Source organism: Hippocampus guttulatus, chromosome 23, assembly GCF_054856545.1.
Source record: "Hippocampus guttulatus isolate MCC_2025c chromosome 23, RoL_Hgut_1.0, whole genome shotgun sequence".
In the NCBI taxonomy this organism is placed as follows: domain Eukaryota; kingdom Metazoa; phylum Chordata; class Actinopteri; order Syngnathiformes; family Syngnathidae; genus Hippocampus; species Hippocampus guttulatus.
Window position 1 is genome coordinate 1,337,655 of NC_141283.1, and position 27,180 is coordinate 1,364,834.

Sequence of the window (27,180 nt, forward strand, 5' to 3'; positions counted from 1 at the left end):
TGCTCGCGACTTTCAGTCACATCTCGACTGGCGCCCCCACTTTCGATACCGATTTTATTTAGCGATATTTTCTCTCCAGACACGCACCAGCTATCCTTGAAGAAAAGATTCTTTTGTTGCTTTGCATCATTTTATCCAGAATTTTCTCTCACTTTTTTGGGTGTGGGGGCAGGGGGTGGGGGGTGTCGGCAAGCCAGGAAGAAGCCATGAAATATGCATGCGCTGCGAGAACCCAGCGACAACGCGGCAGCTTGTAAGCTGCTGTTCTCGGATCAGTAATCCAACAAGTTCACATGCGGCTCCTCGGGGTCCTTCATGAAAGCGTTAGCGCCGTGTCGGGAGTTTGGCCGGCGTCTTCCCGGCAGCTTCTTAATTGTCTCGTGAGTTTCGCTATCATCACTGACGACTTAGCGGTGACCCCGTTTGAGATCACAAATATCAAAACTAGCTCTCAATAATGGGTTTTTAGGGTCCCCCCCCCCCCACAACGTTTTTAGGAAGCCATTTAATCATCTCAAGGATAGACGGCTTCGTGTTATGCGGTGGGCGGCGCCGAGGGAGCTCAGAGCGTCTTATAATTTGGTACTTATCAATTTGATCTCACCAAAGATAAACTTGTGTGTCCTTGAACAACACAAATGAACCTCTGAAAACACCTTATCAGGGGGAAAAAACTGTAATTGATATCATAAAAGCATGAAATTGCTACTTTTTTTTTATAATGGTGATTATGAAACCAGAATTTGTTTTCTTATTCATCTTAAATGTATTTGTTTTTAAAAAAGAACGAATGAAAAGCAAATTCGATCAGCTCTCATTGAATTACAAATGTACCTGTAGTGTGTGTGTGTGTGTGTGTGTACTGTATATATACGAAAATAGGGAATCGAAATATGGTTAGTTGTTTTTGTAATTTAATATATCTTTCAGATTTCTTTATAAAAATCTTCACATCCCCTTCCATAAAAAACAACCTTTTTCTCCAATATAAAAATCAATCAAAAATAATTAATTGCATATATAAAGAAATATGCAATGCAATCATGCAATTTTACTGTTGGAAATATGGAATCACGATCGAATGGGAAATGCAATCTGAATAATCGAGCGTGTTTTGTTGGCTTTGCCCCCTGTTGCTGATTCAGTCGAAAATAACTGTGGAAAAAGTACATTGGGCAGTCAAATTGTAATCGCATCACGAAATTGGACACACACTCAAACTAGATGTCGTTTTTAAAGGCAGCAGAGAGAGAAGCATAATTGCTTATAAAGAGTTATTGGACACCGCTTCTTGTGCTAAATCCCTTCTCGGTACACTTTTTAATGCAAACGCCACTTGGGGGATGTGGGGGAGAGTCAAATCCTATTCACAGGTTTAAGTGAAGATAACAAAAGGCTTTAGTTGGTGGAATTAGAACATTCCAACTGATTCATTTTCATCATTTTTTTTTTTTTAAAGGCGCAAAAACGCCGGCTGGAGACGCCGTCTTGTCGCCGAGCGCCAACAACGGGGACCGGCAACAAAAGCCGCTAAATGACCATTGAGAAACGGCAAACTCAAATGAGATCGGCGATGCCTCATATTGGCTTCGGCTGAACTTTAGAAAGCCTTTGGAATGAACACTCCGGATTCCGGCTCATAATAAACGACGGCAGGAAGAATATGAAAGCCAATAAGGGAGGAAACTCTGGAGCCACATTTTGTACTTTTGAGGTCCAATAGGAGTTAATGTGATGTTTTTCAACTCTTTCGGCTGTTTTGTTTTGGGGGGGGGGTTCGGTCAGCTCAGTGAACTTTTTGGCCTTGATGTGTTGTGGCAGCGGCGGCCATGTTGGCGCGCCTGTCGCAGGAATCCTGCAGCGGGTCATTTGGTCATTTGAATTTAATCAGAGCTCCTCGGAGCATGCATGGCGAGGGCGTTGAATAATTTTGAAATAAGAAGAGTGTAAATATTTACCGCTCGTCCGCCAAGATGGACACGGCGCAAAAGTCGGCTGTGAAACGTCGAAGGCATCCGTCAAGAGTCTTTAAAGTTGGCATTTAACCCTTACGGGGACAGCAGTTACTACAGTGGACAGCTTATCAGGTTACAGGGTGCATGAAAGGGTCAATGCTCCAAGGTGCCCCCCCCCCCCCCCCTCCACGCCGCGCTGTCACAGCTGCGTGTGCAATCACAGGTCACACCAATTAGCTTTGCTGGGATCTGGGCCTGACTCTCCGCAACCCTTTCACACCCTCTATCTCGCGCGACAGTGGAAGATTTCAAAGAGTGGAAGAAAAACAAGGAGAGAAAAGGGAGTGTGGGATGTAGCCGGATGACAAATACAGCGCCATTCTCATCAGGGTGACTGCGAGGTTTACGATTTATGTCCCGACACGTCAGCGGTGCACCCCCCCTCCCCCTCCCCGTCCCCCCGCCACCGCACTTCTTCTGCGACTCTACAAATCCCGAACTTAATTACAACAAGGGCTGAGCCATGGAAATGAACTCATTTAGCAAGACATTGCCACATATCTGCCCCCTCCCCACCCCCAAACCCCCCCCAAGTCTTTTTTTTTTGGCTGGCGTCTAATTAAATTCATTTCTTTGTCACCGTTTTCAAACATTCCCCTAAAACTTTATTATTTATTTTGTGTGTGTGTGTGTGAACTATAACTTTGTTAAGCTGATTGCTTCTTGTTTTTCCGGCTAAGGCGACAAATCAACTGAAAAAGGCCTGCTGAAAATAGCAGTGAGAGGGAGTCCTTACTGGAAAAATACAAAAGAAATCAAGCTGCCCATTCTTTTATTTTAAAGTGTCACACGACATGCCACGCGGCATCCTCCGTTTTCTAATTCCAACACTTGTATAGACGATTGATCCGGAGAACATCCGATTCGGACAGGCCCTCCCGTTGGCCGATTTCAACCGAGCCGTCAGGGATGGGGGTCATGGTAATGGCCTCTTGGATTCCAAAGGCGGTCCTATGGATTTTGCGAGACAAGTGTGTCATGACAAACACTGAGGCTCGGGTTGGACACTCACGTGTGCTGCTCATCAGAAAAAGATGATGATATGAATTGTTCACAGTTACTTAGAACATATTTCCCAGTCTTAAGGAAGCTTGTTGTCAGGCTACGATGAAATATTCTGGAGCAAAAGTTTGCCGTCCAGTGCCAGAAAGCTTGGTCTTGGTTTTTCTTCTGTGGCTGCTTTGCTACATCAGGCACTGGGTGTCATGCACCGGTGCAGGATGCAATGAAAACTCCCCGCTGTGATAAAACTTGATCTGCGGCCGCTTTGCCGCATCTGCAATACGTATCATCGTTGGTCGAGTGCATTTCCGTCTTACCTTCCGTAGTGCATTATGGAGTTGTAGTCGTAGGGGATGTCGAGATTATCCGTGTCCCGCTCTTCAAAGTTGGGCTTGTTAACTGAGGACAGGCAACGAGCGTTACTTAACGACATAAGAGCTCAAGTAAAGGCGCGACTTCACAAAATAAAAGTCGGACGGAGACACTTTACCGTCCTGAATGTTCTCCCAGTGGATGAGGATGTGCTCGTCGCGGTCGCTGCGCGTGTGCTCGTGGTAGAAGCCCAGGGCGTGCAACACCTCGTGCTGAACGATGCCGTGCTGGACGCAGCCGAAACGCTGCAGCGACACCAACTGCCTGCCTCCCGTCCGGCCCAGCCTTGAGAAACACCTGGATGGGTTTCACACATGTTGATAAAATTGGTTTTGCAGTTTTGCTAACTTCTCAACATGTCGTGATTGTTAGATTTTTTTAGCACTAGCTTGCCCGCTAAAAGCGCAGATCAGTTTGCACTCACCCGAACCAGGGCTCAAAGTTGAGGTAAGCCTTCTGGGTCCCTCGCCGGATGAAACGGATGCAGGTTCCGGCCTCAATTCCCCTCAGGGCGCCTTCAATGGTATCCCTCTCTGAAATGGCTGTGAAAGGAAAAATGGCCCTTAATTCATGTCAACAATCAACCCGGGTACGAAAACAAAATTACAGTATTTGTTTGCGATGATGTAGGGGATCAGGACTTGGCCGTTGGCGGACTTTGGCCACAGGCAGGACTGTGCGTTCACCGCGCACTTGATGGCGGTCCTCGTTCTCTCAATCATCAAGTCCCCCTCCATCAGGGGTGCCGTCGATCCTAAAAGAAAGAAAAGAATCCATTTGCATCCAGAAACCTCGTCACGGCTGCCATTTTTTTCCCCCCCTTCCAATCCTCACCATTGTTCATCTTCAGGATTGTCTCAGTGATGCTTGACTTGTCCGGTTCCCCTGAGTTGTCTGATGAGAAAGCAGATGACAATTCGACAGCAGTGACGATAGCGATTGATTTTGATTGTTAGGACGGTCGCACGCAGACCGCCCTCAAATGCCGGTCACATACCGTTATCGACGGCCGGGTCCTGCGAAGAGAGCGGAAGAGATGATACACTTTAGGCGGCGTGAAAATTTGCCGAAGGGTTGCCGAAGTCCATAAATTGTGTGCGGTGTCCTTTTAGGTCTGTTTTTGTTTGCCGGCACTCACCCAGCCAGGTCCCGCATAGCAGAAGGTGCCGAGCTGCAGCAAAAGAAGGAACACGGTGGTTCTGAAATCCATTGCGTGTGTCGAGAAGGCTTCTCGTTCAGGCAGTCGTCGATGCTGATGATCGGTCCGGAGCAAGTTTATGTACAGGCGCTCAAGGGCGTGTTTGGACGTGAGCAGTCGCGGAGTCCTAAACAATCGGGAGTGCCTCGCACACCTCGGACAAACATTGACACAGTGGGGGGGGGGGGGGGGACAAGCTTGTCATCTGTCCACAGGCGGCTGCCAAGCCGCTCAGCATCGCGTTTCAGACATGGAGAAGAACCCGTTGCCAAGTTTGACCACCCGTGTGACAAACGCGGCGTAGCAACCGAAGCACGGTGCGCTTATCTTTGCCGTCTGAGCTGCGCACGGCGGGATCAATCTCTTGCTTGTTGATGAATGCCAACAAGAAATAGCATCAAGAAATGAAAAAGCCTTTCAATGGAAAATACACACGCAAAATAATCCGACAGTTGGCATTTGCAGCTCTGAGTGCAGCCCTAATTTTCATCGTAATGGAAAGCGATGCGGGGATGCCGCATCGCTGATCGCTCCATTAGCCGCCGACACTTTTACAATCGTGGCTTTTGTGCTCGTTCCTCTGAGCCACGAAGAGCGAGCTGCCGCCACGGAATCATTCGAGCCGTCTGCGGTCGATCTTCACTCGCGAAAGCAGCGGCGGACGGGTTGAGATGTTCGCTTACAAATCAGATGTCATTGTTGCGACTCGAAGCAAGGGGGGGTGAGGAGGGGCATGGCTTTGTTTTAAGGAGACGCCTTTGTGACTCCCGTCGCGGTGTTGACCGGAGGCGAGAGGGACGCCGTCCCGCTGCCTGTAAAACTCTTTCAGGATCAGATTTCATACGGCAAGGTCGGCGGCTTTCCGACCGGGATCCCGTCGCGGCGGCCTTTTATGAGACGTCGTACGTCATCATAATGTCTCATTTATGATCACGCGTGTGTGTGTGTGTGTGTAGTGCTAGGTGAGGCCCAGATGGAGTGCCAACAAGAGCTTGACAGTATTTGATCAAGCCCTTTTGCACATGCATGGCTGATCCGCGTGTGCGCGTGCGCACGCGTGTGTGTGACATCTTTATCTTTTGCGCTCGCAGAGTTAATAACGCTCGTTGATGCACGAGCCATTCATCCACTTTTACGAGCTTCACGGTCGCCCGGGCATCACGTCCAACGGCAGCGTCTCATTTTTCAACCCCCCCCCGCCGCCGTGGTTTCCGTTGCGTCTTTTCGAACGGCGAACGCGCCGGGAGTTTCTCGAGTGTTGATGAAAGTAATGCACGTGAAGCAGCAGGGCGGGTTCATCACAGCGCGGTTACTCCCGTCGCGGCGAGTAATTGGAAAGGATCGGACGTGTGTCGCCGTGACGCAGCTCCACGTTCGTTTGGAAGCCGGACGGCAGTTGTCGTCCGGTGAAGTGCATTCGGTGTCTAATCTTTGCAATTTCTCGAGTTTCTTACAAGGAGGAAAGGGGAAATGTTTCCCCGCCGTCGTCCTTGTTTGGTGCCACCATAATTGCAGGTTCTCCGCGGTCAGAGGGACAAAGTCGTTGCCGGGCTTCTTTGTTGTTGTTGATGTTGTGGATGATGGCGTCGCAGTATTGAGGGGTTTTTTTTTCCACCTGATGTTGTCATGGCAACTGCAGGAAAATTGTCTCGACATTGTGGAGTCCACAATACATCCCAGGCTTTGTTTAAAAAAAAAATGTTTTAGATGTGTCCATCCATCCATCCATCATCGCTATGTGCACGTACGTCTGTTTCGTTATACTTGGTGAAGCAGCATGTGACTCAGTTTAACCCCTTCAGTGACGGCGGTCACTACAGTGGGCAGGTTATCATGTTATCAGGTTACAGGTTATTATTGTTGATGCATGAAAGGGGTTAAGATAGATTTTTTTTAAAACAGTTTACGTCGTACTCATGCACGATTACGAAATGCATTGTTGTCAACAAATGTCTTTGCTCGTCTAAAGTTGGCCGAAATACGTTTTTAAACGGAAAAATGTTGACAACGTCGAGCGCCAGTGCTCTTGAAATCTGATTGGACAAAGAAGCAACCCAACGAGTTTACCTTAAATTGGCCAACTGATTCTGAAGGTCCTGGGGAGATTCGATGGACATGGCAGGACATTGGAGCTGAAATCTGATTTAAAAAATAAAAAAAAAATGTATATAATAATAAATCCAACATTCACGTCCTGGAAGCAGTAGCGCCAAAAAGCAGTGTGATGCAATTTCATGGAACAAATGGAGATCCATACGTGTGATAGTGTTTCGACCAGCAGAGGCGGTCTTGGTCGCGGCGCGACGGCGATGACGAGGTAAAATACGGCGAAAGGGCATGTGACGGAGAACAGGTTTAATTATCATCTCCTTTTGACTCCTCCGGGGGGCTCGGTGTACTTTATGGATGGCGCGACCGGCGAGCTCTCGGATGCGGGCGATGATTGTTTGCCGGCTGATGCATCAGCTGTACGTCGGGGCTTTTATTGAACCGCCGTGACTCATCCGCATCCCACAGCTTTGCTCTTCACATTTCAAAAGAGAGCACGCCAAAAGCCTTTTGCCGGGGGCTGAAAAAACAAAACCAAAAAAAAAAAAAAAAAAAAACCCACTTGTGACAACCCTCGAGTGATCGTGATTAGCTCGCTTGCAAACTTTCAAATGAAAACATTTACATTCGTTATTCGTTTGCTGTCAACAATTGTCTGTTTGCGGTCACGAGGCAGCCTGTTTGTGGTCGGAACCGCCACGTTGGTCAGAAGACCTTGTGTGCTCCGGGGAGTCTTTTAAAACATGTCTTGGGTGAAGCAGTATGTGGCTCAATATCCACTGTTTTGGGACCCAGAAGACTTTGCGTATTGCACCCGTGTCTGTTCTGTGCAGTTTCTGGTGAAGCAGCATGCGCCTCTTTTATCGATTTCATATTTAGCGTATTTGACTGCTTGTCAGAGTGAGCCGGGCTCAACGACATGCGAGACTAAGTAACGTTTGTTGGTGTTTGTGTCGGTCTTCTCTTTGTTTGCCTGGCAGGCTAATGGGTTGGTGTCACAACGCCGCCAAATGTGTCACATTGCGCAGTGCCACGCCGGCGCGGCTTCCTTTGCTAAGCGCTCAAAGAGATTAGGAATGGCGTGAAGGAAAACAGGAGGCGTTTTGTTGCCATCCAAGTTTGCGCTGCCGTTCGTGGATTGGCTTTGTAATTATTTTTAGTGTTTTTTTTTTATGTCAATTTGGTGTCAATTGGCAAAACTTAGATGGAAAATTTTCCAGGAATGCTGAGCGCCCCCCCCCCCCCCAAAAAAGGCAATCCATAAATCCATCCATCCAAAAAAAAAAAAGTACTTTGCACATTGATTCCCTTCAATTAAGAAGAAAAACGGAGTCACAAATTCTCAAGTCTCCAAATATTTTTCGGCGATATTTTTGGTTTCCTCAGCCAACTGCCCTTCATGTTCAGTCAGCAAAGTGTTCAAAGACTGAGCTGCCCCACCGTCCCCCCACCCACACACCGAGTCACATATCTCCAAGCCAAGTCGCCCCCCCCCCTCCCCCGTCAGCCATGCACCGCTGTAGGCACGGATAGGACAATCAGCTCACAGGGGGAGTCACAACGTCCAATCGCAAAGACATTTTGTTGGCGGGCAGCGCCCCGATACTTCAGCGACTTGCCAGATATTCTCCCTTCAGTGAGCCGCCACGAGCTCGGCCCGATCAACTGACAACCGCCGCTTTGGATGCCATCCACATTTGGACTTTATCCGTCCCCCGCAGATGTCTGATTCATGTAGCGTAGGGGGAGGGGGCAGGGGGGGGGTGTATGGAGTACCGCGGCGTGGCAGCATGGAATGGTTTGGATGGTGAAACTAACAGCCGATGAGGTGAAACATTGTCATGAAAATTCCGCTGGGGCGTTGTTGCATTTCAATATGTTTTTTGCATGGGGCACCGTGCAACTCGGTCACCCCAAATAGTTTTTTCGAGGAGCTGCAAACATGTGGTCAAGGAGTGGCTCACGTTTCATTTTCTCAATGTGGGCACAAAGAGAAAAGAAAATTTGGGTGGGTCAACCTTTTTTTTTTTTTTTGCATTTGGCAAAATACATGATCACCATATCAATGCTGCCGACATAATTACACGTCATTCCAATTGCTTGTGGGAGGAGCTTGTATGACAACAAAGGCGCGAGGGCCCAGTAAGGCAACATTTGAGAAACGAGATGCGCCTGACGACTTTGGTGAAGCAACGTGCGGCTCATTTAGCGAAGTTGTTTTTCTACTCCCCTGTTGAGAGGAGCTGTCAATATTTGTCATCACAAGACGGCTCATGTTTATGTGCGCGCAGCTTTTCTTTTAGTCCGAAGACCTTGTTTGTTTGGGGTTTTTTTTGCCTTATGCCGTATATGGATATGGCGCATGGTGCTTTTTGTGCTGCCCGTACTGAGTAACTGTAAACACTTGTATTGTTTAATTGCTAGTCGCCGGATGTTTTCTCCTCTTCATGCTCCAGGATGAAAATGATAAAACAACTGTTGTTTCTCGTTTTGGTTATTTTGCTACAGTCATCGTCTCGGGCCACATGCTGCATCGCCAACTCCAAAGACAAAGTCCTTGTTATCTGCTGACATGTGGCTGCCAGTTTGGGTACATTTCCATTCCCAGCTGTGTGGCGCCGCAATGAAGTTGTCCTCTAAAATACGACCCCACTCACGCCTCCACGGGGGCCGTCGCAGCAGAACTTTGGCAGCTTGGCAGTAACCAAGTGTTATTTGTTTTGTTTTTGTGTGCGTATGCTAAAAATAGTACTGCCCTGCCCAACGGACGGTCCAAAAACTCTTCCGCCAGTTAAATCAAGTGGCCAGTTCGATACCCAATCGGAAGCCGCTGTCTGGTGTTTGTGCAAGAGTGGCCGAAAAGCGCCGTCGTGCGCTCGCCGTCCTGCGCGCCTTCATGAACGTCTGCATTGTCGGCCTGATGGATGATCCGCGCTGATAGCGCCCGGCCCGGATCCATACGGAGTCTCATTTACAATAACAGCGCCGAGGCAGAGGAGTGCAGGCGAGTGCATTACAGTGCGTGATCAATAGCGCCTGACAAGGCCTGATGTAATAATACGTATGCGCTGCTGGCAAGATGTTTAAACGCATGCATGAGGCCGTTCTCCATTAGCTAGAAGGCCTCGCGTGGTGACAACTGTGAGACAAACTATTCATTTTATGCGTCGCGCTTAAGTCAGATACCGAGAGCACCTCGCGCTCGATTACCGTAGGCCCGCCTCCTCGTCAAACGGCCCGAGGGCTTTTAGCTGCATATCGGAAAATGCAGTGGTTCCAGTCATGGCGGAGGGTGAACAGCGAGGTTCGTTTGAGACTGGAGGTCACTGGTGTCAAAGTCAAGGCCCGGGGGCCAAATCTGGCCCGCCATGTCATTTTATGTGGCCCGCTAAAGCAAATCAGGCATGTCAACGTCCATGATGCTCGCTGAAGTCGGAACCGAAATTTCAAATTGTCATATATAATCTATAATAACAGAGAAATTGCAAGCATTTTTCTCCTGACCAAAGCCCTTATTAAATTAACGCCAACAATGGACAGCCAGGGTGCATGAAAGGGTTAAACAAGTCATTATTCTTGACTTGTGATTTTAAAACTAGTTATCCATCAATTTGTTGTGCGCTCTCTCTGGAATATGTGGAGGTTTGTATGGTTTCGCATAGATTCGCAGTCACAGCGGCCCTCCGAGGGAATCCGAGACCACAATGTGGCCCGCGACAAAACTGAGTTCGACAGCCCTGCGGTAGTTGTTTCGTCTATAAGATTCGCACCTTCGCTAGCACGACACAAAAGGTGTTCCACTCGGTCCACCAAAACGATGCGGATGGTCAAAGTACGAGCAATAGCGGGGATTTATTTGGTTTTCCATATGACAAGCCAGTGGAGCCTTTATCTTAATTCAAGCAAATGACCTCACGAGAATCTCCTGCTGCTTCTCTGCTTGTTTTCTTGTTGTTGTTGTGTGCACTTGTGTGTGCCGCTAAAGGGTTTTTGGTGTTCAAGGAAGTGAGTGGGAGTGACGCCACAACCCAAAATAGACACGATTATGTAAATGTGTCCGCATACACAAACATGCATTTTCGCGTCCGTTTGTAACGATGCTGTTCAATGGCCGGCACTTTGATGGCAAAAATAACAAGCAACAACTTTTGTGCATCTTGTTATATTTGTTGTGCCTCACATTATCGAGGTTAGCGGGTTGAGGCTTGGATATTTGGAATCGTGGCATCGGATCGGGGTTAGGAGGCGTTCGCGTGTTGCCAGAAGGTTGGGATTGGATGATTCATGTTGAGGGGTTAGTGTTTCAGGTTTGGGTTATGTAATTACTCTCTGTGTGCATTCCTCCACATAACACCATTCGATCTGGTATAGCTGTAACGTTTGTCATGTTTATTATTGTTGCTGGCGTCGCTCCAAAACCGATGGCACAATTTTGGTAAATGTCATATGTTTTTTGTCAATGCTACTTTTGTCCTGTATGCCAAAATAAGAGTAACATCTTAAAGCGCCTACGCGTCGACAGCGGAGCGGTCAATATGGCAAATGATATGAGTAATGAAACAAAGCCGTTTTTTTAACGACACGTTGGGAAACGACGTATTAATGACAGCGATTTGTTTCACTGCTAGGAGCGCGGGGGGGGGGCGGATGCGAGAAGAGCATCTCCTCGCCGCGCAAAGCCCGTCTGCGCCTGCAAGCGCATCATTGTTGCCATTATGTGAGCTTAAGCGAGGCGTGTTTGTCGCTGTAAGCTTGTTTGTGCGTAAAGAATATGATGCATGCGTATGCGTTTGTGTGCACAGTTTGGGGATCATTAATTAGGGGCGTTTCCCTGACTTCTCCTCCAGGACTCGTATAGCGTGCAGGAACAGACGCGGGCTCATTGGACTAAATGGCATTCGCACTTTGCTGGACTGCTGCCCTGGGGTCTTGTTACCAAACCCCCTTTTGTTTTAAGTGGCAGCCTCGCATGAAGCCCCCTCGCCGCGAGTCCTTATCACGCCCGCTAGCCACTAACACCTGAGAATTTGCATTTCGGGATGGGAAGGTGTGCTGATAGTTTCCATTTTTTTAATCATCTGTCTTGGGGCTAAATGTATGTTAGTCATATAGAGGGTCAAGCGTTGCATATTTGTCAACCCCTTCCTCCCCTGAGGACGTTCGGGGGTCCCAAGCTAACAATATGTTTCTGCCCCTTGTCTCCACAGCTCCCCCTACGGTCCGCATCATCCACTCGGGGCACGCGTGCAACGTGGAAGAGGAGCGACACACGGAGCGCGTCTACACCATCCGCGAGGGCGAGACGCTGGAGTTGAGCTGCCTGGTGACGGGGCATCCTCGGCCGCAGGTGAGCCGCCTGGCGCTGTGTCAAAGCAGCGAGCTAAAATCGTGGAGACCGTGGCGTATCAGGGCGTAAAGAAAATGGAGTGCCGCAACAACGTTTTGTGTTTGTTGCTCAGCTCGCAACGTCACATAACCGTGATCGGTAGACAGGTGAGCTGTGATTGGTCGTTACCTGAGCAACGATGATGTCATTTTCAGTCGACAGCAAGTGGCAAAATGGCCGCCCCCCCCCCCTTAGATGGATAATTTGTTTTCCCCTAATTTATATCCCACAAACATTATATTAATCAGAATGTTGTTTTTCGACTTATGGGGGTGGAGGGGGGGCGCATAGAACATGTTGTAAGGACAATTTTTCACTTGACTGCCCCTTTAACACCCTTTGAATGTCAGAGTAGCACTGCGGCTTGTTTTGGGGTTCTTTAGGGGGGTTGGGTGGGAGAGGGGGTTGGGGGGGGGGCTGCACCCAGCCAATCGGGCCGCTGGCAGTTAAATGCCAGCTAACTTAGTCCATTTAGAGACAAATGTCAGCCGTCATCACATTTACAAACACTGGCAGAATGTACACACGCTAACCTTTTAAACACTCGCCCGACGTTGCTTCCAATTTGCTCGCCGGCACACCCCAAATCATGCGGGAACCGTGCTGTAAATCTTTACAGCAGCAAGCTCATTTGCATTCATTTGCATAACCCCACCCCCCCCCTCACCACCACCAATTTGGTCGATAGTACACATCCCGAGCAGAGAGAATATTGATTTTCTATTTTTATTTTTATTTTTGGGATACTGCAAGAAAATTGTGAGGCTGCTTTTTAATTGCTGGTCATCACATTTTCTGAGCGCCACACGGTTGCTTTTCTTTGCATGTTTCTTTTTCGCCGTTCGACCTCCTCTTTCGGTCAATTGGTGTTTCTTTTCGGGGGCTCTCGCAAATCTGGTCCATCCACAGATGTTCTTCCCAGAGCTCGACCTGGGTCTGGTTCATCTATTAAGGTTTTCTTTTCAGCATTCCACCTGTTCCTTTTTCATCTGTAACTTTTTTTTTTTTTTTTTTTTTTGGGGCCTGTGTTACTTTTTGGTGCTCTGCCCGTTCTGTCTTATTTGTGGATTTTTTTTTCAGAACTCTGCACGGCCTGTTTGATCTGTAGATGTTTTTTTTTTTCCAGTTAGCTTCCCCCTTTGACATTCCTTTTCTCCACTCGGTTTTGTTTGACCCGCTACGTCGCTTTTACCTGCTTTACCAATATGCTTTTCACCCATGGAATTTGTTGTTTCTTTTTCCGACACTCTACCTCATGAGTTTGACTCCACGAAAGCAATCACACTTTGCTTTTCAGTCTCCCGTAGCCGAGCAAAAAAAAAAAAAAGAAAAGCGTAAACCTCTTCATCGGTCCTCTCTGATTCGGACCGTTCATCCTCGGATGACTTCTGCTCTTTGGCCGCCGCTCTCGTTAAAAAGAGTCGGCGATGATGAAGCCATCTGCCCTCGTCTCCTTTTGGGCCTGGCTTCCATCCATTATGTCCACACGGCCATGTTTGACTACCCGCCTCATACAGCCTGCCACCGCACACTGCAAACACATTTTCTCTCTTTTTTTCTTTTTTTTTGTCTCCCCCTGCGTCTTCTGTTTCAATTATTCTCCGTCCAGATTCAACTCACGCCGCCACGGGTCAGCGAGTACAAATAGGCCGACCTCTGGCCTTTTGGATATTTCACTCGGAGACAGACTTGTCGGCGTATGTGATCTGTTTCCCGAAAGTTCCCAAGCCGCTCGGCTTTCGGCGGCGGTGTCAACAGATGCTTCCTTTGTTTGAACGCCTAGTCAACCGTTCTTATTTTCGCGGCGTGCCTTGTGAGCTTCCTCAAAAGGCGCCACGCTTTAACTCTCAACCTTCGCTCGCCATTCAACCTGCAGTGAAAAGCCTCGGCGTTACCAAAAAAAAAAAAAAAAAAGTGAGATCGCGAAAGGTAACATTCAGCCTCAGCTACCATTCCTCAATCGATGTTTCTTTTTCAGCCCGCTAGCCGCTCCGACTTTTTGTTTTCCGTTCCAGCGAGCTGTGTTGTCTGTCGATGTTGTTTTTGTTCAATTTTCCATCTCGCCATAAATGTTTCGGCTTTTTTTTTTTTTTTAATTCGGAGATGTTTCTTTTCAGCACTTTCTGTTCCGGCTTCTTTTTAAGCACTCAGCGCAATTTGATGCTTTTTCTTTCCCCCAAGAATCATCGTCATCTTTTTTTTTTTCCTTTCAACACTCTATCTGGTCATTTTCAACGCCCACACCCCCTCGTTTCTTTTCATTGCTGTTTTGTCCATAACTCATTCACTCCCAAAGACGTTTTTGAACGTCTTTTCAGACTTGGTCCAGAATTGGCTGGGACTGAATGAGTTAAATATTTTTTATTCAGTGCTCTCCTTGGTCTCGCCATTGTCGTTTTCATCTCCTATTTTATCACCGTTTGTGTTCCACCCATTTCCGCCTCCGTCGCGCACCCGCATGACACCGCGCCACCGACTCAACGGGTTGCAACTGGACGTATTACCTGCACGTCGGGCCGCCGTGTGTTTTGATTTCCTCCCGACAAGTCGGGCACGTCCAGATATCCAGATCTCCATTGGACCATGTCGCAAAAGGGTCGGGGCCTCTATTCCGTTAATATAGACCTGTCGTCCCCGCACTCGCGCTCTGTAATTTGCAACCCCGGCTTCGCCGAGTCTGATCGGTTGATTGTGATGCTCAGCCACAGTCGGCTGTGTGGCTGAGTGGCACGGGCCGCCGCGGGGTGCCTAAAAGGAAACGCGGTGAGCAATTAGGGAAGCGTCACACGGCCCGGGTTGAAGGGGTGTGGGGGGGTGGGGGGGATGCCTTGCAGCAGGAATTATGGGAGATTCACCGGCAGCGGACGCGTGCTGCCGCATGCCGCGCCGCCATAAGAGCAGACGTCGGGCGCATTTCAATTAGCCCTTGCCGGGGCATCGCGGCACGCGCCGGCCTCAGCCGCCGCTCGGACTAATCTGGGCTGGCTTGCGCTTTCTTCATAAGCGAATGTTGATCCTTTTATTGCGATGTCGGAATTAAATTAGGGGGACATTGTCGACTTTACTGTTGCACGCAGGAAGGAAAGTGCTGTCATGCTTTGTGTTTTTTTTTTTTTTTTTATAGCAGTGGTTCTCAAGCTGGGGTCTGGAGATGTGGCTTTTTATGAAGCGTGACATGAATATTTAGGTTGAAATGTAAAAACAATCAATAATTCACATGGTATTTAGTGGTGCAAACGGGAATTATGTTTAATCGGATTTCGGATTATGTGAGGGGGGTCCTTGAGGGGAGGAAAAAAATAAAAACATGGACCCAAAAGGTTTGAGGACCACTGTTTTAAAGCACATAACATACGTCCATCCTTCCATTTTCTGATCCGCTTTATCCTCACAAGGGTCGCGGGGGTGCGCTGGAGCCTATCCCAGCCATCTTCGAACTGTAGGCTGGGGACGCCCTGAACCGGTTGCCGGCCAATCGCAGGGCACACATAGACGAACAACTATTCGCGCTCACACTCACCCCTCGGGACATTTTAGAGTGTTCCATTAACCTGCCGCGCGTGTTTCTGGAATGCGGGAGGAAACCGGAGTACCCGGAGAAAACCCACACAGTCACGGGGGAGAACAAGGGGGGGGGCGGTATCATAAGAGCAAAAAGAAATAATAAAGCAGCGCTGCCAGTGTTGATGGGAAAAGTGATGATGATGATGATGATCATCATCGCTTGAATCTCGCCAATCCGCTCTCGGATCAAGAATGTTTTGTGATGCACGACTTAAAAGCCAAGAAGGTCAAACCGTTCTCAGCGGGCATCCTTCTGTCTGGTTCCAGGTGCTCCCATGGAAAAAAAACAACAACAACAAAAACAAATCAAAATAGCTTGAGGCTAAGAAAACTTCCCAATCTTAGATTGTGAGGTTTCTGCTGAGGTCGACGCAAGCCGGTTTCCTTCTGGATTTGAGATCCTTCTGTGCGTGCGCGAAGGCGATGCGGAAATTCCTAAAAACTTGTAATTTATGCCGGTCGGGTTCAACTTTTAATGAACTCGCGCCGTTTCCACCGGTTAGCATCGATCATTTGCTGAGTTGGCGTTTTATTTTGTCTTTCTTCACTGTGCGGAGTGCTTTTTTCCATCTTCGTGGCTTTGAATCGGGCCACGAGAAGTATTCTCTCTTCGGGGTGCTCATTTAGAGCCCTTTTTATTTTTAATGGTCACAGATGCTCTTAAATGTTGCTGTGGGACACGCAGAGTGTGGCGGGCGCAGCGTTTGCTTATTGCACAAAAATGAGATTGTGCTCCACTCGGGGAAGTCGGACTATTTGGAATTCAGAGAAGCTTTTTTTTCCCCCCCACCGATTTGTTTCGTCCCTCGTTAGGATTATGAGTCATTTAGTTTCTGCAGGCTACTTATGTTTGTCCTTCAATTTTTTTTATTTTTTATTTTTATTTTTTGCTGGTCTAAAGTGTGTTTCTTATGTCAGTGGTTATTTTGACGAAGTGGTTTTGTTGACAAAGTTGATTTTTTTTGGGGGGGGGGGCTGCGACCGCGACTGCTTTGTCAGCAAATAATTATTTTCGAGTCTCTCCCCCGTCTGTTGCTTCTATAGGACACGCGCGGTCACAACATTAGCCTCAAACAACTTCTCAACATACCCTCCTTTCACCTCAGGCTCCATCTGATACAGGGCGACGTTATCGGGTTTGTAGCCACCCATCAGAGACGGTCCCGGTCCACCTCTGGGTGGTGCAGACAAGATCCCAAAACAACAGAAACGGCAGCAGGAAATTTCCCCCGACTCGATGTCAGCGAATGCACCGATATCCTTGTTCCATCCGATGCTATCCGCGTTGATGTTATCAGGATGCTGCACTGCTGATGCTAGCGTAGCATCCAGCGAGGAAGGATCGGATTCTAATTTTGCAGACGGTCGTCAGTCAGATGCGATGCGAAGCTCTCCGGGCAAAAGTTAGTCCATCTGCGGCTTACTTAAGGATGAGCCATCGACTGGAGCCTTACGCCGGCTGCCTCCGAACGCGCTCGCCGAGCCCTCGGGCCGCACTCGTCACTCTACCTGTTCATGCCGCGTGCTTTAATGAGGACAAGGGAGGGCCATGATGGAGTCAATTACAAGCCGGTGTTAGGGAGTATTGCTATTTCACCTTTCATTACACAGCCATGCCAGAGGCTAACGGGGGGGGGGGGGGGGGGGGTTCCCCGTCACTTAGTGAAAGTGAGCGCCGCTGTGAGGTTCTTGCGGGGGGAACGGCCGATGTAACCCGTGTTTTGTGTTTCCAGATCCGATGGACCAAGACGGCCGGCAGCGTGTCGGACCGCTTCCAGGATTCCAGCGTCTTCAACGAGACGCTGCACATCGCCAAGATCTTGAGGACGCAGGGCGGGCGCTACTACTGCAAGGCGGAGAACGGCCTCGGCTCGCCCGCCATCAAGTCCATTCGGGTGGACGTCTACTGTGAGTGAACGAAAACCTTAATGCCGCTAGCTAGTAGCGACCTGCGGAAAAAAAACAAAAACAAAAAAAAAAAAAAGCTTTACTAGTGTGTTTGTAGCGTTCTAAAACACTCAACAGTGCAGCCAGCAGCGGTCTTTTTATAATGTTGTAACGTTTTAAGGTAAAGTCGCAAAAAATGGCGGGCTGAGATTGTTCCGCGGAACGCTCCGCTATGAGAGACATCATGGTTGATTTTTTGTGAAGTCTCAGCGAGCAGAGCGAGTCAAAGACGTTGACAGATGTGGCAGGGGACGAATGCGAGTCAAGCCACTTTGACTCGGAAGGTTCTTAAAACTCATTTTTTGGAATCTCTGGGCGGCAGTCTGTACGTCTGTGTCTGTGCATGAAGATGAGCCTCTTATCCTTATGCCACCTCGTACTTTCTTATTTGCAGAGGTCACGTATCGTACTTCCTGACCTAAACCCTACACCTAACTCCAAATCCTTTATCCTCCCAATTTGGGTTTAGGGAATTATGCTTTAGGGTGAAGGTTATCCTCACATTAATCTAATCCTGAAATCCATCATTGGCGTCTCATTCTTCTTCCATCGGATGCCATTTTCCCAATACGAGTAAAAGCCACTTTCATTGAGGGGGACGATCCCAGCGGTCAATTCTGTTCATTTCTGGGAGGGGTGGTTGGTGGAGGAATCAAAAGAGGTCTTCCACTTCGCCTTGCTGACAGTTTGAGGTTGCTCCGGGGGGGACGAGTAAATACAAACCAGAAAGCTCTAATTGCGCTCCCAAGGGAGAACTTGAAGATGAACGCAACGTAAGCCATAATGGAATGAGCTGGCATGTCGGAGAGGGAATTTACTCTCCATGCAAAGCGCAGCATGAATAAATCAAATATATGTATATGTGTGTTTGTATAAGTGAATGTAGATGTACGGTGTCAAACCAAATGTGTGCTGGCAATTGATTACTTGATTTTCGCAGACAGCGTACGTCATGAAAGGTAAATACATTTTCCGTCGTACGTCACTTCGAGTTGAACTCGGGATTGCGCGATGTTTTTGCCGTTCATAACAGAAAGCTACAAGCAAGAAATAGTTTGCGCACCCACACAATTGTTTTTTTCCCCCAAATATTTTTTCCGTCTCAGAAATAAGACACATCCGGGATTGTTTGGGTCTGAACATGTGAAGAGTATATTTAATCTTTTCACGTTTCAAGAAGATGGTGTCTTTTATTTTGATTCATATTTGAACAAAAGGTGGACTTGGATTTTTTTCACGCCTATTTAATATGACGCTCTTGCATGTGGCCTTGCACGCTAGTTACTTCGCCCGAGCAATGTTGCCGTTGTCCCCCGGGGGTGACGCTAATTGATGGGCTATTCTTAGCAGCTTTGCGTGTACATTGTTTTTTGTTGTAATTAATTAACGCTAAAACTGCTGTTTTGTAGCCAGACCTCCCCAACAACAGCAATTTGATACATGAGCATGTTTTTTTTTTCATGCCACGCAGAACATAGCTTTGGGAGTGATCATTCTGACATCGCAGGTACGCGAGTGTCAGGTCACACACGTCTTTCATGACTCGCAGAACAAACTGGTCTGTTGCGGTTGTTTTGGAAGACCTTGGTTAGCATTGCACTAGCCTGGTTCAAGAAGCCAAGCAGCAAAAGACATAGGAAGTCTTATCAAAGCAAGCATCATGGAACTTGACATGCTTGATTTGCTTTGGCGGGCCACATAAAATGACGTGGTGGGCCAGATCTGGCCCCCGGGCCTTGACTTTGACACCTGAGGTTTTGCCGCCGCCCCTTCGAATCCAGGCCCTTTGGTTTCGGAAGAATCACTTCCCAAGATTTTATTCATATATGCGGCTATTATTAGATCAAAGCCAGCTTCATAAAGGCGTGACTCACCATCAATAGAAATCAAAGGACATTTCGACGGCAAGATGGATGGCGGATGGAGGCGCGATGACACGGGAAGCCATCATTGATGCTGATAACCCAAGCCGGCGGCCCGCGGGAGCCCGATGATTGCTCGACCGCCAACTCTGCGCTAACGCATTTAGTCCAACAAAGTGCATTTTCTACCTGCTGACACCTCTGTTGTTTGCGCTCCGTGGGGGGGCGGTCCGGAACAAAGTTAATAAAACAAACTGGCCCCAACTCTTAAAACGGATCGATCCTGAGCTTATGGAGCTCCTGTTTTTATTTATTTATTTATTCCCTCCCCCTGCCAGGGGCTCGTTTCGTTTCTCGTTTTCCTTTGATTTTGTCCGGCGTGCATTTTGCCGCAGCGGCTAATGTTTGGCTGATTGAAGAGGGCTTAAGAGTTGTGCGCGGGGGGGGGGGGGGGGGGGGGGGGGCAGCCGGCTCATTTCAGGCTCCGGGAACTCATTGACCACTATAGCTCAAGGAGGTTTGCAGCGGCGAACGTGAGTTCCCGTAGGGGATCCGGTCAAAATGCAAACACTTTTTTTTAATTTTTTTTAAAGTCGGAGCAGGAGGTGGGAGTGACAGTGTGTTTAATCCACTTGATCTGTTTTATTGGCAGCGAGGGAGAAGCAAGCGGACGCCGGCGAAGTGACGCCTGTCAAATTTGGCGCAATGCTGCATAATTCTGACGTCTTAGCGGGGAAACAATGCAAAAGTGGTTTGTTTAGTCAAACCGAACTAATCCAAATGAGGAGTGACTATGCTCAGTGCACACATGCTTAACACTAGGCGGGGGGGTCTTAACCCCTTCGTTGGACTGCGGTTGCTACAGTGGACAGCTTATCATGTGATCAGGTCACATGGTGCATGAAAGGGTTAATTCCTGACGCAACATCTTCGAACGTTCGTCTGGCGTCAACGACATGGCGAAACTGGTGTGCATGCGCTCCATTCGAGGACATTAAAATTCAGGCCCCAAAGCCGGTTTTGCTTCGCATCATGAATTTTTGTCGGCACGTCGACCATAATTGGACTCATCAAAAAGTCCCACGCTGTAAAAAATGAGCAGGAAGTGTAAGCAGTTCTGTTTTGCGTCAGCCACTTTTAGGTTCTTTTTGCTCGTTTCTGTCATTTGCAGGTGTTCTTCAAAGGCAAAGATGTCTTCGGGTTTGTTTTCAATTGCTACCGAACCCACAAAACAAAGTCTTGGAAAGCCATGCCCCAAAAGACGTAGGAGGTAGTTTTGATTTGAAGCAGCCATTTCGTCCATTTCCGCAGCTACTTAGCCAGACCTCGAAATATGATCCCATTTCTACAAAATTGGGACCTAATAAAAATACAATTTTAATTCCGAACATGAGGAACGTCATCTGTCAAGAGTAAAACACCCCCCCCCCCCCATAAAAACAACAACAAAAACACAGCAGATGTTTTTGCACGATTCCATCCTATTTTTGAAACCTTGTGGCGGAATCAAAATTTTTGACAGGCCCGCCAAGCCGCACCTTCCAAGTCTCCTGATAGATGTTGGAGAAGATGCGCGCAAAGCTTCTCTTAAGTGCTTTTGGATGTAAATGAGGGCGACGTGATAAATGCGACGGTGCAGATGGAGCGATCCGAGCCTTGTCTGGATGCCATCCTACCGTGGATCGCAGCATTCCGCGTACATTATGGAAATGTTTGCTTAATGGAGGTAACGGCGCTTCGCGACTGCCCATTAGTCTCTCAAGGACTTATCAGAGGATTGTCTCAACCTCACTTCCTCTTTTCTAATTGACTGTGTTTGTGTCCGATATGCTAATGAGATTAACGCCAGCAATTTTTTTTCCCCCTACACTTGATTTTTACCCTCCATTTGTTCTATTTAGCATTTAGTTTGGCCTGGAATGACTCCAAATGACTTGCCGAGTTAGATTTCTCATCCATAGTTTTAGAATTAAGAGTTGAAACAAGTTTTCTGCTTCATTTGGGGGATTTTACATTGCATCTTTTGATCTGTTTTAGTTTGTGTTCAATGTTGTTCATTGTTTTTATATGAATGCAATTAGTTTGTTGAATCTTTGTTTGTATTGTGCTTTGTTCACTTTTGAAGTATTTATGAGTTTAATCCTTTTCCTCGTATTTTGTTTTTTAAATATTGAGGGTTTATATTTTGTTTTTATAATTTGGATTTTTTCTGTTCCTTATTTTGTCCATTTTTTGTTTTGTTCTTCTTTTGCTTTTTGTTTAAAGTGTGGTTTTCAGTTTCACGTTTTTTTGTGTGTTTGTGTTAATTTATTTTTATTCTTCTGCTCTTAGTTTTTTTTTTTTGTCCAAGTTGAATTTTGATTTTATTTTGTTCTATTTGTATTTTTTTTTTGTCATCGTTATGACTCTTTGTTTGGTTTGTATTGATTTATATTTATTTTTCATTTGTTTTTTGGTCATTGTGTTTTTGTCCAAATTGAATGGCTGGCTGAGTGGATGTTCTGTTTCGTCCATGACTTAAAATTTCTATAGAATCCTGTTCCCACCCCCCCCCCCCACTCTCAATCCACAACAGTCCCTTTTTTTTTATAAACATTCCCCCTTTTTCTTGGGGGCTTTTCCTGGAAGTGACTTCCTTTTGGCCTCAGTTGAGATTGGCTCCGATTTCCTCCTAGCCTTTGCCTAATGAATAATTACAAGCTAGTCACGCGCGCTTGCGCTAGACCGCATCGTAACTTTGTTCGTAGCGAAGCGGCGATACGCATTCGTGCAGTTACGAGCCACTAAGTCTGCACCAATTAAAAGCGCATTAAAGGCTTCCCGCCTTTTTGTTGGTCAACATAATCTATTTGATGATGCACGCTAATGGAATAAAAGCACATTTATCGGCCGATCGCGATGCCCACTGTTGATGCGCACGCTGAAAGTGGAGGAAGCGCTGCTTTTGGTTGTGGATTACTACGTTTCCGTAAATAATTGGCTGCGGGCGTTAATGTAGTCGATTGAAGCGGGAATTTATGTCAATGAGGTGTCTGGCTTGATAAAGTTTATGTTGGCTGAGATGTGAACTGTGTTCTAATGGCTATCCCGGTTTGCCTCGCTGCATGGCTGCGAGACCACGCCGACGTCTTATTTCGTTGTTGATCGCACATTTTATGAAGTCATTCTTTGGAGCCTAATCTGTGAGCTATCATGTGATGCATCGATTTAGTTTTGCACCAGCTGTAAGTTCGTAAGACCGTCACAAGGTCTATTTTTTTGGTTTATAGTCAATTTGACAAAATTTGTCATTGCGTTTGTCGTTTAAGATGCGAGTTGTTCTCTTACAGGTTTGCACTTGCTGCACAGCCTTGAGACCCTGATGGTGGTTTTTTTTGGTCAGTTTTATTGATTCACTGTGATATGCATAGCCTATCCCCCCCCCCCCCGCCACCCACACTCCTCAATAACCAGCTATGTGAACCGCTGCAGTAGCAATCGCCACGACCGGGAGTCAAGACAGTCCAAGCGAACGCAAATGCACATTTGCCAGCTACTTGCCGCTTAATTCTGTTGACGCGGCTCCGTTTCTGTGCGGCCACCATATTTGGGGATCCGACCGAGTCAGCGCTACACCCCCCCCCCCCTCCCCACCCCATATCTCCCTGCCCTCGGAGAGCCACATTGCCCAAGATATCTCGCTCACGCAGGTGGCGGCATCATCATCATCAGAGCGGGGCCTATCGTTCACGCCGACTGTTACAAAAGCACATCCATCCGCAGATAGACGTGGCGAGCGGGAGGAGCGGGTTATTGCGGAGATAGAGGTCAGTGCTGGCGAGATGGAAAATTACCTGCTTGGATTCATGTGTTCCATCAGCACGCCGGGTGGAAGTTATAGATCACTAATAGTGCTTATTAGCCTCTTGACCAGCACGGTGGTAATGCATTCGAGTGTGCGCGCGCTCACACACGCAATGCTGTCTGCCGTATCACATTTAAGATTGCGGCCGTATGATTTCTCGACGCACGACGCTCCAGACGCTCCATTGCCGTTTGTCATCTTTAGCCGGTCTGTGCCGTGCATGTGCGTGTGTCATTTAGTCTAGACTGGCGTCGCATTCATGAAAGAGTAGCCGAGTGGACCATTGAGCAGAGTGCACTCTTGCGTTCTCTTCCTATTTACAGTATCTGGGGGGAGGAAAAAAGTGTTTTTCTTGCGAGCAGTGCCAAAGACTCGAGTTCTTCGCTTGTGTTATTGGATCAGCAAATGCACGAAACTTTGAAAGCGACCGTGAATGGAAACAATTCAAATGATATTCGGTGACGTAACTCGATGAGAAAACTGCGGCAGAGAACGCTGCAGCTCCCCGGATTCGATTCAGGTTTGCGCTTGCCGCCAAATGGTGAGACTGTGACGTGTCGATTTTGTCTGTCGTGTGTTTGACGAGTAAAACGTCACGCTTTTGACCGATATTGTGTCGTGCAGAGTTCTTGTGACGTATCGCGTTTTTTCCGCAATTCATCGACGATCGCCGTATCGTGATATCAATCCCCTGGCACGGAACGCTCAAGATTTGACGGCGTCGTCCGAGTTGCGTTTTCTATTCTGATTCATCTCAGCGGATCAGACGAGCGAAAAAGAACGATATCAAAGTAGGAAAAAAGGGGGAGAAATTCTGCGCTAGAAGAACACCCAAGAGGCGACAAAGGAAGAAGAAGAAGAAGAAGAAGAAGAAAAAGGTCTGCTGTCGGCGTGGTGCTGGCGTACATGAAAGGAAGTTTTGATGTGATAATGAAGCACCTTTCTTGAGTCCTTCATCCCAACCTGTCTGCCTATTTGTCCGACAAATGTTTTTGTAAGGCCCGCAAAAAAAAAAAATCTTCCGGAATGAAAGGCTATTTTTTCTTCAAAAGGTACGTGACTACCATTAAAAGCAACATTTTCACATCCTCTGGATCTCAGGCCATCCGGGCGTGACTACAGGAGCTAATTGCACTCATGCGGCGGCGTCTTTCCATAGCAGTTCATGGGGGTGGAATATTAATTGGAACTCATCAACTTTTTTTCATCGCGCAGCAAATATTTCCATATTTGAAGATGGAAGCCATCCACTTCATCTTCAGCCCTGATTACTTTGCTCCGGAGCCAACTGATAACCATCTATGCGCATGTCAAAGCAACGGGCGGTGTCCGTCTGATCTAACAAATATTCGGATACAAATTTTACAAGTGGAGTTCCTCAAGGAAATGTCTGAAGTCCATTCTTTTTTTCTTTTTTTTCTGGAAATGTATTGGTAATGACCACAGGATAACAGATGTGTGTGTGTGTGTGTGTGTGTGTGTGTGTGTGTGTGTGTGTGTGTGTGTGTGTTGCAAACGGACTACAGGAAACAGAAGACAAGGCAGGCAGGCCAAGTTGTCTGTAATGAATGGTTGTATTTACTTTAAAAGCTCCTGAGAACACCCCCCCCCTCCGCAATCTCCCCCATCACCTCCCTCTTTCCTCCTCCGCCCCTCCCCTCGTCAAAGGTAATTGCTCTTACCTGAGATGCCGTAATGGATCCTGGGTGAAGTATTGACCACTGCTAGATTTTGATTAAGGGGCTGCAGGGGCAGAACACGTCTTTAATGAAACGCAAGGAATCAGCATTCCTTGGCAGAGGCATATGTTCATCCTCTCCCCTTGTGTTGCCTCCCCCACCGGTGACATCGAAAAATAGAGATGAAAAAGGGAAGCGAGATGACCCGGTAGATGGGTTCTTTGAAACGGTGCCGATTAGCATGCTAAAGGACTCGACGCCGCCGGCCGGTTAAGGTGATTACCTTTTCAATCCATTCAATCAGCCGAGAGTGCCTTTTCCCTCAAATGGCTGACCATTCTGTGTCAGCACAGCAAACGGTGAAAAAGCCAGCGAATTGATGAGTGGATGAGAACTCCTCAAGTCGAGCCGTCTCACGCCGTCCACATTTCGATTCAACGGGAACAGCAACTATTGCTTTGGACATGGGAAAAGCGGGTCTTTGGTGTTCAAACTTGAAACCCTGATACCGGCATTCCGGAAGTCAGCAAATGTGCGTGTCGACCCCCCCCCCGCTTACTCCGTCTCAGACTCACACAGAACTGCAACAATTGCTTTTTCAGCAGGCCAAGAGCAGTGAAATTCCCGTCGAGACGGGCAATTCACCAATCGAATACCTGTTCCGTCTCACCTTTTGTGCTATTAGCATGACAGGCTGGGGGGGGAGTCATATTTCACACCCGATCCCTAATAAGTCTGAAACTGGCAAATTCACGGGTCAATTTAGACCGCCGAAGGAAAAATGACCGTCTTCAGCGGGCAGTGTGACAGGCGCTTGAGCGCGTCCTGAAGGTCAAGTCTAATCGGAACAGGTGCCACGTGCCACATCGACTGAGAGCTTCGCAATCCAGCAGGCGCAGGAACCCGCTAACCGAAGCCTCTTACACCCCGTTGATCCTCTGCTCCATATTTTTGCTTCCCAGATCTCGATGAGCCGGTGGTGACGGTGCACCAGAGCATTGGGGAGGCGAAGGAGCAGTTTTACTACGAGCGGACGGTTTTCCTGCGCTGCGTGGCCGTCTCCAACCCGCCGGTTCGCTACAGCTGGCACCGCGGCCGCGAAGTGCTGACCCAGGGCTCGGACAAGGGCGTGGAGATCTACGAGCCCTTTTTCACGCAGGTAAGACAGACGCGGCGCGGTGCGGACTAGTCAGAGTTGTGAAAAATGTTCTCAGCTGTTATCAGGTGACAGGGTGCATGAAAGGGTTGAAATATTTTTACATTTCCTGAAAAAAAACTGATAGTTTTGGAGGTGTGAAGATCCTGCCCAGCAGTCGTGACGATGTGCTAATCGCCGAATTTAGCATGCGGAATGTGATTAATTAAACCGGAGATGATTTCCGGTGGCTGATTTTATATCTGAAAGGCGGGTTGGAGCCGCACTGCTGCGCGTAACCATGCCGAGGAGGTGCAGGCAGAACGAGAGGTGACGGGGGTGGGATGGGGAGGGGGGTGGGGGGGGGGGGCTGGCCTTTTCCACCCTCCTGTAAACATGTTTGAAATGCCACCAAGGAAAAGGATTGCGACAGATCGCGTATTCAGCAATGCCATTTTGGAGGCTCTGAATGAGCCAACACTCAGGAGGGGTTAAATCAAACAAAACGCGGCTTTTATGTGCTTTCTGGCTTCCCTCGGAAATTCTTCTCATTTCATTTTTTTTCTCCAATCCCAAGGCAAAAATCAGCCGTCGAGGCTATTGTATGTCAAGGCTCCACTCTCCAAGTACTGTGCCCCCCCACCCCACCCCCCAATAACTACTGCTGCTGCCACTAATAATAATTAAAGCCAAATCTGTTTTGCTTGGCTCAAAAGCATGCGTGTGCTCAGAAAGAACGGCGGCCATGTTGCGCCCGACTCTTGTTTTTAATCCACGCTCACCCCCCCTTCACTCCCAAAGCATTGGAGTCAGCTAGATCAAAGGTCCACATCCTCATCACAGGCGTCCGGGCCGCGTAGGGGGGAGGATAATGGCTGACAAGCCCAGCAAGCTGCTTCAGGGGAGAGGACCCCCCCGCAGAGTCCATCAGCGTTGCTGGAAAATGGTGGCAGGGCTCATTGTTGACTCAAGAGTCATCTCCACGTCTGGATAATGCCAACGTGACACCATCCTACGCCGCAGTACATTCATATGATTATTCCCCGTCCTCCCTCGTCCCCCCCCCCCACGTGTAAATAATCCCCCCCGTCGTGACCGTCTGCGTTGGTGTCCCGGCACACATTTGC

The 27,180-nt window shown here is 48.0% G+C and overlaps 2 protein-coding genes across 3 annotated transcripts in view; one reads left to right on the plus strand and one right to left on the minus strand.

The window, feature by feature from the left end:
• LOC147185623 (MAM domain-containing glycosylphosphatidylinositol anchor protein 2-like) overlaps positions 1-27,180 on the plus strand; it is a 91,194-nt gene that overhangs the window by 19,433 nt on the left and 44,581 nt on the right. For both annotated transcript variants that reach the window (XM_086104321.1, XM_086104322.1), the window contains exons 2-4: positions 11,844-11,983; positions 17,320-17,494; positions 25,881-26,077. In XM_086104321.1, the coding sequence (XP_085960447.1) occupies positions 11,844-11,983; positions 17,320-17,494; positions 25,881-26,077 (512 nt within the window). The remainder of the gene's footprint in view (positions 1-11,843; positions 11,984-17,319; positions 17,495-25,880; positions 26,078-27,180) is intronic.
• On the minus strand, positions 2,792-4,746 carry LOC147185624 (low choriolytic enzyme-like). Its single transcript, XM_086104125.1, has 8 exons — positions 4,528-4,746; positions 4,387-4,405; positions 4,224-4,283; positions 3,997-4,143; positions 3,814-3,931; positions 3,508-3,686; positions 3,335-3,416; positions 2,792-2,966 (listed from the first exon to the last, which is right to left on the minus strand). The coding sequence occupies exons 1-8, from the start codon at positions 4,597-4,599 to the stop codon at positions 2,834-2,836; spliced, it is 810 nt and encodes a 269-aa protein (XP_085960251.1). The 5' UTR covers positions 4,600-4,746; the 3' UTR covers positions 2,792-2,833.